We start from the raw sequence: 12,841 nt of genomic DNA, 5'->3' as shown, positions 1-12,841 counted from the left end.
GTGTGTGTATGTGTGTATAAATATGTGTGAAAACGTCCCCTTGGGAATGTGGGTTTTGTATGCTTCTCTCTGTGTGTGTGTGTGTGTGTGTGTGTGTGTGTGTTGTGTGTGTGTGTCCTGTACCTAGCCAGTCGTTGAACTTCTTGACCTCAGAGGGCAGGCCCAGCTCAGTGAAGTCTCCCGTGTGGAGCAGCACGTCACCATAGGGCATCTGGATCCCATCTGTACGGGAGTGTGTGTCCGACACACACACAAACCGCGTGTGTCCTGCTGGCTTAGGAGTGTCATACGGGGTAGGGTCCACCCTGAGAGAGAGAGAGAGAGAGAGAGAGAGAGAGAGGGAGAAAAGGGAGGAGAGATGAAAGAGGGACGAGAAAGAGAGAAAGGAAGTCCGTAAAAAAAGGGGGAGAAAGAAGGAAACAGAGAAAATAAATATGAGAGAGAAAATAAAGAGAATAGAGCTGTACTCAGAGACACCCCCTGTCCTACAGTAGCTGTACTCAGAGACACATCCTGTCCTACAGTAGCTGTACTCAGAGACACATCCTGTCCTACAGTAGCTGTACTCAGAGACACAACCTGTCCTACAGTAGCTGTACTCAGAGACACATCCTGTCCTACAGTAGATGTATTCCTCAGAGACACATCCTGTCTCAGACACTGCTTTCATTCAGGTTCACAAACTGCTTTCACTCAGGTCCAACTTTAAACACTGTTATCCTCCCAAGTCCACTGCAGGTCAAGGGTCAAGGACTAGGGTTCTACTGGAAGAGACCAGGATGGAAACATACTGAAAGCAGGACGAACACGGTCAGCCCCTCTTTGTTCTTTTAACATGAGAAAATGATGGATTTTGGAGACTTTTTTGTTTTTTTGATAATGGAGAAAATAAATGATTCTGTGTCTCGATTTTCACAAACTCCCCAACAGAGTAGCTTTTAGTAGCTTGACTTTGCGTGAAGCATAAAATAAAATGATTATAGGAGTCATCTGTAGTTGAAGATGGCATCAATTGGAGCAGCTAAATCACGTTATTTCAACATAATTTATGTGATGGAAAAAGAAGCCACATTTATTTGAGAAAAAGTTTAAAGGATATTTTTTTTTTTACCAGTAGTCAGGAAAAACCTTCCAGAAAAAAGGCTGATTATTTTTGCTGGCAAATTGGGGAAAGGGTGTTAAATTAAAAACTGTATTTTTCTGTCCATTTGTGAAAAGAAAAATCACTTAGACCCTGGTCTCGCCTGGGCATCCTTTTATTTATGTCTGCTATAAAAGGAAGAAAAAGGATAGAGAGAGCGTTTGAAAGGAGGGAGAGAAAATCTTGTCAGTAATTGAAGTCAGCAATGTGCAATCCCCCACACTCTGCCAATAGGCCATTATTTCATTAGGAGATGAGATGTCACTCTACAGACAACATCAGCCCCATAATCAACACATCTGTCTCCCACAAACCTGACAAGCACACACACACACGTGCACGCACACAAAATAAAATGTAAAATGTGCGCGCACAGAATATATAATTTGAGTCCACACAGTCGACACCCATTCTCACCCATTCTCTCAAACACACACACACACACACACACACACACACACACACACACACACACACACACACACACACATCATTAACAGAAATGGGAGTGAAAGACATTACGGAACAAAGAAAAACCTCTTCAAAAATCTGTCTGAAATTTAAATTGCTTCACTAATAAGGCTCCCAAATGCTCTGCAGTGCAGATCCCCAGATATGGGTTCGTCTTATAAGGCAAAGATGGTGCTCTCTCTCCTTTTCAGAAGAACCTTTCATCCATGCAGTGATTTGGGTCGGGGGCCTGTTTGCCTACAGCATGTGAGGCCAGGCAGGCAGGGTTTCCTCCATGTCTTAGGCAGGAAGGTACTCATTCTGGCTCTGTAACCCACTGCCTAGAAAAGCATCTAGCCTTTATAAACATGTTGGTGCAGCCTAACATGCTGCCTCAGTAGCCTTTATAAACATGTTGGTGCAGCCTAACATGCTGCCTCAGCAGCCTTTATAAACATGTTGGTGCAGCCTAACATGCTGCCTCAGTAGCCTTTATAAACATGTTGGTGCAGCCTAACATGCTTTCTCAGTAGCCTTTATAAACATGTTGGTGCAGCCTAACATGCTGCCTCAGTAGCCTTTATAAACATGTTGGTGCAGCCTAACATGCTGCCTCAGTAGCCTTTATAAACAAGTTGGTGCAGCCTAACATGCTGTCTCAGTAGCCTTTATAAACATGTTGGTGCAGCCTAACATGTTTTCTCAGTAGCCTTTATAAACATGTTGGTGCAGCCTAACATGCTGCCTCAGTAGCCTTTATAAACATGTTGGTGCAGCCTAACATGTTTTCTCAGTAGCCTTTATAAACATGTTGGTGCAGCCTAACATGCTGCCTCAGTAGCCTTTATAAACATGTTGGTGCAGCCTAACATGCTGCCTCAGTAGCCTTTATAAACATGTTGGTGCAGCCTAACATGTTTTCTCAGTAGCCTTTATAAACATGTTGGTGCAGCCTAACATGCTGCCTCAGTAGCCTTTATAAACATGTTGGTGCAGCCTAACATGCTGCCTCAGTAGCCTTTATAAACATGTTGGTGCAGCCTAACATGCTTCCTCAGTAGCCTTTATAAACATGTTGGTGCAGCCTAACATGTTTTCTCAGTAGCATTTATAAACATGTTGGTGCAGCCTAGCATGCTGCCTCAGTAGCCTTTATAAACATGTTGGTGCAGCCTAACATGCTGCCTCAGTAGCCTTTATAAACATGTTGGTGCAGCCTAACATGTTGACTCAGTAGCCTTTATAAACATGTTGGTGCAGCCTAACATGCTGCCTCAGTAGCCTTTATAAACATGTTAGTGCAGCCTAACATGTTTTCTCAGTCGCCTTTATAAACATGTTGGTGCAGCCTAACATGTTTTCTCAGTAGCCTTTATAAACATGTTGGTGCAGCCTAACATGTTTTCTCAGTAGCATTTATAAACATGTTGGTGCAGCCTAACATGCTGCCTCAGTAGCCTTTATAAACATGTTGGTGCAGCCTAACATGCTGCCTCAGTAGCCTTTATAAACATGTTGGTGCAGCCTAACATGTTTTCTCAGTAGCCTTTATAAACATGTTGGTGCAGCCTAACATGCTGCCTCAGTAGCCTTTATAAACATGTTGGTGCAGCCTAACATGCTGCCTCAGTAGCCTTATTAAACATGTTGGTGCAGCCTAACATGCTGCCTCAGTAGCCTTTATAAACATGTTGGTGCAGCCTAACATGTTTTCTCAGTAGCCTTTATAAACATGTTGGTGCAGCCTAACATGCTTCCTCAGTAGCCTTTATAAACATGTTGGTGCAGCCTAGCATGCTGCCTCAGTAGCCTTTATAAACATGTTGGTGCAGCCTAACATGCTGCCTCAGTAGCCTTTATAAACATGTTGGTGCAGCCTAACATGCTGTCTCAGTAGCCTTTATAAACATGTTGGTGCAGCCTAACATGCTGCCTCAGTAGCCTTTATAAACATGTTGGTGCAGCCTAACATGCTTTCTCAGTAGCCTTTATAAACAAGTTGGTGCAGCCTAACATGTTTTCTCAGTAGCCTTTATAAACATGTTGGTACAGCCTAACATGTTTTCTCAGTAGCCTTTATAAACATGTTGGTGCAGCCTAACATGTTTTCTCAGTAGCCTTTATAAACATGTTGGTGCAGCCTAACATGCTGCCTCAGTAGCCTTTATAAACATGTTGGTGCAGCCTAACATGCTGCCTCAGTAGCCTTTATAAACATGTTGGTGCAGCCTAACATGTTTTCTCAGTGCCTATAAACATGTTGGTGCAGCCTAACATGCTGCCTCAGTAGCCTTTATAAACATGTTGGTGCAGCCTAGCATGCTTCCTCAGTAGCCTTTATAAACATGTTGGTGCAGCCTAACATGCTGCCTCAGTAGCCTTTATAAACATGTTGGTGCAGCCTAACATGCTTCCTCAGTAGCCTTTATAAACATGTTGGTGCAGCCTAACATGTTTTCTCAGTAGCCTTTATAAACATGTTGGTGCAGCCTAACATGCTGCCTCAGTAGCCTAACGCCGGGAAATATCTTTGGGAATTTAAAAGCAGGGCCATATGGAGGCTGACTGTAGGTCCAGACCTATCTATCTCCCTGGTGTGGAGAGGCTGACTGTAGGTCCAGACCTATCTATCTCCCTGGTGTGGAGAGGCTGACTGTAGGTCCAGACCTATCTATCTCCCTGGTGTTGAGAGGCTGACTGTAGGTCCAGACCTATCTATCTCCCTGGGGTGGAGAGGCTGACTGTAGGTCCAGACCTATCTATCTCCCTGGTGTTGAGAGGCTGACTGTAGGTCCAGACCTATCTATCTCCCCTGGTGTTGAGAGGCTGACTGTAGGTCCAGACCTATCTATCTCCCCTGGGGTGGAGAGGCTGACTGTAGGTCCAGACCTATCTATCTCCCTGGTGTTGAGAGGCTGACTGTAGGTCCAGACCTATCTATCTCCCTGGTGTTGAGAGGCTGACTGTAGGTCCAGACCTATCTATCTCCCTGGTGTGGAGAGGCTGACTGTAGGTCCAGACCTATCTATCTCCCTGGTGTTGATAGGCTGACTGTAGGTCCAGACCTATCTATCTCCCTGGGGTGGAGAGGCTGACTGTAGGTCCAGACCTATCTATCTCCCTGGTGTGGAGAGGCTGACTGTAGGTCCAGACCTATCTATCTCCCTGGTGTGGAGAGGCTGACTGTAGGTCCAGACCTATCTATCTCCCTGGTGTTGAGAGGCTGACTGTAGGTCCAGACCTAACTATCTCCCTGGGGTGGAGAGGCTGACTGTAGGTCCAGACCTATCTATCTCCCTGGTGTTGAGAGGCTGACTGTAGGTCCAGACCTATCTATCTCCCTGGTGTGGAGAGGCTGACTGTAGGTCCAGACCTATCTATCTCCCTGGTGTGGAGAGGCTGACTGTAGGTCCAGACCTATCTATCTCCCTGGTGTTGAGAGGCTGACTGTAGGTCCAGACCTATCTATCTCCCTGGGGTGGAGAGGCTGACTGTAGGTCCAGACCTATCTATCTCCCTGGTGTTGAGAGGCTGACTGTAGGTCCAGACCTATCTATCTCCCTGGTGTGGAGAGGCTGACTGTAGGTCCAGACCTATCTATCTCCCTGGTGTTGATAGGCTGACTGTAGGTCCAGACCTATCTATCTCCCTGGTGTTGATAGGCTGACTGTAGGTCCAGACCTATCTATCTCCCTGGTGTGGAGAGGCTGACTGTAGGTCCAGACCTATCTATCTCCCTAGTGTTGAGAGGCTGACTGTAGGTCCAGACCTATCTATCTCCCTGGTGTTGAGAGGCTGACTGTAGGTCCAGACCTATCTATCTCCCTGGTGTTGAGAGGCTGACTGTAGGTCCAGACCTATCTATCTCCCTGGGGTGGAGAGGCTGACTGTAGGTCCAGACCTATCTATCTCCCTGGTGTGGAGAGGCTGACTGTAGGTCCAGACCTATCTATCTCCCTGGTGTGGAGAGGCTGACTGTAGGTCCAGACCTATCTATCTCCCTGGGGTGGAGAGGCTGACTGTAGGTCCAGACCTATCTATCTCCCTGGTGTGGAGAGGCTGACTGTAGGTCCAGACCTATCTGTGACCAGCTGCTCAACTCAAACTCACTAAATCGAGATAGGAAAGAAAATTAAATGAAAACGTAGCAGCGGAGAAAACAATATTTGCTATTGACCGGGGTGCAGTAAATAAAACATGGACACACAGAAACAGCATGCACACACACCCACACACACACGGCAGTGTAACTGATTAGATTTGGTCCACTGTGGCCGAGACGTCCTGGAGCTTTAGAGGATTCGACAGTTCTAGTTATGGAAGAGGCATTGGTGCAGAACCCTGTCGCCAACACACACACACACACACACACACACACACACACACACACACACACACACACACACACACACACACACACACACACACACACACACACACACACACACACACACACACACACACACACACACACACACACAGACCCACATATATAAACTGCTAACAGGACCCTAGTACAGCCATGACATGCTATGCTTGCCAACCATATCTCTATGCCTTCAGATCCATTCCATTTACAGTTATGCTAAGATAAAGAATCACGCACCCACCCTCTCACACAAACACACACACAACCACACACCCACACTCACACAAACACACACACACACACACACAAAGACGAGGGTAGACTGGCACGTACCGAAATAAAGAGAGGAGAAAAGCCATCTCTTCTCCTTTGAGATTTAATCCACCCACAGAATGAAAATAAATACCTGCAGCCCCTATCAATTAGAGCAGGCCATGCCAAGCCTCAGAACCAACACTATAACACTATATTAATTTAGGAGACGTTACACACACACACACACACACACACACACACACACACACAGTTAGCATGCAGTATGTTAATAATATATATACTCAGTATGTAGGCCTATCTAGTTAGCATGCAGTATGTTAATAATATATATACTCAGTATGTAGGCCTATCTAGTTAGCATGCAGTATGTCATCAATATACACTGAACAAATATATAAACGCAACATGTAAAGTGTTGGTCCCATGTTTCATGAGCTGAAATAAAAGATCCCAGAAATCTTCCATATAGAAATCTTCCATATGCACAAAAAACGTATTTCTCTGAAATGTTGTGCACAAATTTGTTTACATCCCTGTTAGTGAGCATTTCTCCTTTGCCAAGATAATCCATCCACCTGACAGGTGTGGCATATCAAGAAGCTGATTAAACAGCATGATCATTACACCGGTGGACCTTGTAGTGGGGACAATAAAAGGCCACTAAAATGTGCAGTTTTGTCACACAACACAATGCCGCAGATGTCTCAAGTTTTGAGGGAGTGTGAAATTGGCATGCTGACTGCAGGAATGTCCACCAGAGCTGTTGCAAAATAATTTTATGTACATTTTTCTACCATAAGCCGCCTCCAACGTCATTTTAGAGTATTTGGCAGTGCATCCAACCGGCCTCACAACCGCATACCATGTGTATGGCGTTGTGTGGGCGAGTGGTTTGCTGATGTCAACATTGTGGACAGCGGTGGGGTTATGGTATGGGCAGGCATAAGCTACCGACAACGAACACAATTGAATTTTATCAATGAAAATTTTAATGCAGAGATACCATGACGAGATCTTGAGGCCCATTGCCGTGCCATTCATCCGCCACAATCACCCGATGTTTCAGCATGGTAATGCACGGCCTCATGTCGCAAGGATCTGTACACAATTCCTGGAAGCTGAAAATGTCCCAGTTCTTCCATGGCCTGCATACTCACCAGACATGTCACCCATTGAGCATGTTTGGGATGATCTGGTTAGAAGTGTACGACAGCATGTTCCAGTTCCCGCCAATATCCAGCAACTTCACACAGCCATTGAAGAGGAGTGGGACAACATTCCTCAGGCCACAATCAACAGCCTGATCAACTCTATGCAAAGGAGATGTCTCGCGCTGCATGAGGCAAATGGTGGTTACCAGATACTGAATGGTTTTCTGATCCACGCCCCTACCTTTTTTAAGGTATCGGTGACCAACAGATGCATATCTGTATTCCCAGTCATGTGAAATCCATAGATTAGGGCCTAATGAATGTATTTCAATTGACTGATTTCCTTATATGAACTGTAACTCAGTGAAATCTTTGAAATTGTTGCATGTTGCGTTGATATGTTTGTTCAGTATACATACTCAGTACGTAGGCCTAGCCAGTTAGCATGCAGTATATCATTAATATACATGCTCAGTATGTAGGCCTAGTCAGTTAGCATGCAGTATATCATTAATATACATGGGAGGCAAAACAAAAGCAGTGGCAGTATTTTCTAATCCGAAACATAGTTGTCCTTATTTGCTGACTGTCCTCCTTTGAACTGAGGTAACGCACAGGAATGGGAAGAGGAATCCTACTGTAGATCAGTGGTCCCCAAACGTTTTCACTCGGGCCCCCCTTCCATCAAAACACCTAGCTAAAACACGTTAGCTGATATGGGCTAGTTGATCTTCTATAAAGAGCTCTCTAAGGTCTGACAAGAGGGAAAACTGATGATGCACTACCCACATTTTAACATTTCAACTTGAGCATTCCACTAATGCAACTTTCAAGAGGAAACATGTTTTGGGGGGGCCCACAGTTTTGGAAACACTGTTGTAGATCACTGCTTTGAAACAGCAGGATTATATCAAACCACTGACAGTATGGGAAACTCGTAAAACCACAGAGGTAAAGTAGCCCACTGACAGTATGGGAAACTCGTAAAACCACAGAGGTAAAGTAGCCCACTGACAGTATGGGAAACTCGTAAAACCACAGAGGTAAAGTAGCCCACTGACAGTATGGGAAACTCGTAAAACCACAGAGGTAAAGTAGCCCACTGACAGTATGGGAAACTCGTAAAACCACAGAGGTAAAGTAGCCCACTGACAGTATGGGAAACTCGTAAAACCACAGAGGTAAAGTAGCCCACTGACAGTATGGGAAACTCGTAAAACCACAGAGGTAAAGTAGCCCACTGACAGTATGGGAAACTCGTAAAACCACAGAGGTAAAGTAGCCCACTGACAGTATGGGAAACTCGTAAAACCACAGAGGTAAATTAGCCCTGATTTAAAACAAAATGAGAGTGAAACACAGAGAGGGAGAATGAAAGATAAAGCTAGGGGATGAGTAGAAGGGTAATACCACCGTAGAGCAGAGCACAGTCTGAAATCTACTATTAAACAGTCCACTAACCGTTTAGTCACTAAACTGTTAGTCACCACTAGCCAGTCTCCGCCCAGTACCCTGCCCTGAACCTTATTCACTGTTACTAGCTGGCCTCCGCCCAGTACCCTGCCCTGAACCTTATTCACTGTTACTAGCTGGCCTCCGCCCAGAACCCTGCCCTAAACCTTATTCACAGTTACTAGCTGGCCTCCGCCCAGAACCCTGCCCTGAACCTTATTCACTGTTACTAGCTGGCCTCCGCCCAGTACCCTGCCCTGAACCTTATTCACTGTTACTAGCTGGCCTCCGCCCAGTACCCTGCCCTGAACCTTATTCACTGTTACTAGCTGGCCTCCGCCCAGTACCCTGCCCTGAACCTTATTCACTGTTACTAGCTGGCCTCCGCCCAGTACCCTGCCCTGAACCTTATTCACTGTTACTAGCTGGCCTCCGCCCAGTACCCTGCCCTGAACCTTATTCACTGTTACTAGCTGGCCTCCGCCCAGTACCCTGCCCTGAACCTTATTCACTGTTACTAGCTGGCCTCCGCCCAGTACCCTGCCCTGAACCTTATTCACTGTTACTAGCTGGCCTCCGCCCAGTACCCTGCCCTGAACCTTATTCACTGTTACTAGCTGGCCTCCGCCCAGTACCCTGCCCTGAACCTTATTCACTGTTACTAGCTGGCCTCCGCCCAGTACCCTGCCCTGAACCTTATTCACTGTTACTAGCTGGCCTCCGCCCAGTACCCTGCCCTGAACCTTATTCACTGTTACTAGCTGGCCTCCGCCCAGTACCCTGCCCTGAACCTTATTCACTGTTACTAGCTGGCCTCCGCCCAGTACCCTGCCCTGAACCTTATTCACTGTTACTAGCTGGCCTCCGCCCAGTACCCTGCCCTGAACCTTATTCACTGTTACTAGCTGGCCTCCGCCCAGTACCCTGCCCTGAACCTTATTCACTGTTACTAGCTGGCCTCCGCCCAGTACCCTGCCCTGAACCTTATTCACTGTTACTAGCTGGCCTCCACCCAGTACCCTGCCCTGAACCTTATTCACTGTTACTAGCTGGCCTCCACCCAGTACCCTGCCCTGAACCTTATTCACTGTTACTAGCTGGCCTCCACCCAGTACCCTGCCCTGAACCTTATTCACTGTTACTAGCTGGCCTCCACCCAGTACCCTGCCCTGAACCTTATTCACTGTTACTAGCTGGCCTCCGCCCAGTACCCTGCCCTGAACCTTATTCACTGTTACTAGCTGGCCTCCTCCCAGTACCCTGCCCTGAACCTTATTCACTGTTACTAGCCAGCCTCCTCCCAGTACCCTGCCCTGAACCTTATTCACTGTTACTAGCCGGCCTCCACCCAGTACCCTGCCCTGAACCTTATTCACTGTAACTAGCTGGCCTCCGCCCAGTACCCTGCCCTGAACCTTATTCACTGTTACTAGCTGGCCTCCGCCCAGTACCCTGCCCTGAACCTTATTCACTGTTACTAGCCAGCTACTACCCAGTACTCTACCCTGCACCTTAGAGACTGCTGCCCTATGTACATAGAGTCATTAAACACTGGTCACTGTAATAAAGTTTACATACTGTTTTAACCACTTTATATGTATCTACTGTATTCTAGTCATGGCTCATCATATATAGAATTACTGCTATACACACCTATTCTATTCATATACTGTCCATACTGTCTATACACACATATATATGTATATATATGTGTGTATAGACAGATAGATATATATATATACACACACACACTACCGTTCACTTAGAAATGTCCTTGTTTTCCATGAAAACATACATGAAATGAGTTTGAATAGGAAATATAGCTAAATGCATAGGAAATGTAGTCATTGACAAGGTTAGAAATAATGATTTTTAATATAAATAATAATGTGTGTCCTTCAAACTTTGCTTTCATCAAAGAATCCTCCATTTGCAGCAATTACAGCCTTGCAGACCTTTGGCATCCTAGTTGTCAATTTGTTCAGGTAATCTGAACAGATTTCACCCCATGCTTCCTGAAGCACCTCCCACAAGTTGGAATGGCTTGATGGGCACTTCTTACGTACCATACGGTCAAGCTGCTCCCAGAACAGCTCAATAGGGTTGAGACAGAATACCAGCTGACTGCTTCTTCCCTAAATAGTTATTGCATAGTTTGGAGCTGTGCTTTGGGTCATTGTCCTGTTGTAGGAGGAAATTGGCTCCAATCAAGCGCCGTCCACAGGGTACGGCATGGCGTTGCAAAATGGAGTGATAGCCTTCCTTCTTCAACATTCCTTTTACCCTGCACAAATCTCCCACTTTATACCACCAGACCATCACATTGCCTCCACTATGCTTGACAGATGGCATCAAGTACTCCTCCAGCATCTTTTCATTTGGTCTGCGTCTCACAAATGTCCTTCTTTGTGATCCGAACACCTCAAACTTCGATTCGTCTGTCCATAACACTTTTTTCCAATCTTCCTCTGTCCAGTGTCTGTGTTATTTTTCCCATCTTAATCTTTGCTTTTTATTGGCCAGTCTGAGATATGGGTTTTTCTTTGCAACTCTGCCTAGAAGGTCAGCATCCCGGAGTCGCCTCTTCACTGTTGACGTTGAGACTGGTGTTTTGCGGGTACTATTTAATGAAGCTGCCAGTTGAGGACCTGTGAGGCAAGAGTGTGCAAAGCTGTCATCAAGGCAAAGAGTGGCTATTTGAAGAATCTCAAATATAAAATATATTTTGATTTGTTTAACACTTTTATGGTTACTACATGATTCCATATGTGTTATTTCATAGTTTTGATGTCTTCACTATTATTCTACAATGTAGAAAATAGTAAAAATAAAGAAAAACCCCTTGAGTAGGTGTGTCCAAATTTTTGACTTGTACTGTATATATATATATATATATATATACACAGTATATTCCGGACTCTGACATTGCTTGTTCTGATATTTCTTGATTTGTACTTTTTGGATTATGTGTATTGTTTTGTATTGCTAGGTATTATTACTGCACTGTTGGAGCTAGAAACAAGCATTTCACTGCACCTGCAAACCTGTGTACATCACCTATAAACTTCAATTAAAATTTGTATTCGGTTTTTATTTACATTTTAGTCATTTAGCAGACGCTCTTATCCAGAGCGACTTACAGTTAGTGAGTGCATTCATTTTCATACTGGCCCCCCGTGGGAAACGAACCCACAACCCTGGCGTTGCAAGCGCCATGCTCTACCAACTGAGCTACAGGGGACTTTATCACTGTAGCGGTAATACTCAGTACTGTAGAAGTGACTTAAATACACACTGAAACAGAAATATCTGTGTGTGTGTGTGTATGTACAGTGAGGGAAAAAAGTATTTGATCCCCTGCTGATTTTGTACGTTTGCCCACTGACAAAGACATGATCAGTTTATAATTTTAATGGTAGGTTTATTTGAACAGTGAGAGACAGAATAACAACAAAAAAATCTAGAAAAATGCATGTCAAAAATGTTATAAATTGATTTGCATTTTAATGTGGGAAATAAGTATTTGACCCCTCTGCAAAACATGACTTAGTACTTTGTGGCAAAACCCTTGTTGGCAATCACAGAGGTCAGACGTTTCTTGTAGTTGGCCACCAGGTTTGCACACATCTCAGGAGGGATTTTGTCCCACTCCTCTTTGCAGATCTTCTCCAAGTCATTAAGGTTTCGAGGCTGACGTTTGGCAACTCGAACCTTGAGCTCCCTCCACAGATGTTCTATGGGATTATGGTCTGGAGACTGGCTAGGCCACTCCAGGACCTTAATGTGCTTCTTCTTGAGCCACTCCTTTGTTGCCTTGGCCGTGTGTTTTGGGTCATTGTCATGCTGGAATACCCATCCACGACCCATTTTCAATGCCCTGGCTGAGGGAAGGAGGTTCTCAACCAAGATTTGACGGTACATGGCGCCGTCCATCGTACCTTTGATGCGGTGAAGTTGTCCTGTCCCCTTAGCAGAAAAACACCCCCAAAGCATAATGTTTCC

At 45.3% G+C, this 12,841-nt stretch overlaps 1 protein-coding gene across 2 annotated transcripts in view; it reads right to left on the bottom strand.

Annotated features, from left to right (window-relative positions):
* The window catches only part of LOC121548220 (metallophosphoesterase MPPED2), a 104,494-nt gene that overhangs the window by 68,362 nt on the left and 23,291 nt on the right, over positions 1–12,841 (bottom strand). For both annotated transcript variants that reach the window (XM_041859622.2, XM_045216178.1), the window contains exon 3: positions 124–305. In XM_041859622.2, coding sequence (XP_041715556.2) covers positions 124–305 — 182 coding nt within the window. The remainder of the gene's footprint in view (positions 1–123; positions 306–12,841) is intronic.

This window comes from Coregonus clupeaformis, unplaced genomic scaffold, assembly GCF_020615455.1.
Source record: "Coregonus clupeaformis isolate EN_2021a unplaced genomic scaffold, ASM2061545v1 scaf0626, whole genome shotgun sequence".
Taxonomy (NCBI): Eukaryota; Metazoa; Chordata; class Actinopteri; order Salmoniformes; family Salmonidae; genus Coregonus; species Coregonus clupeaformis.
This window is presented reverse-complemented; position numbering and strand designations above follow the sequence as displayed.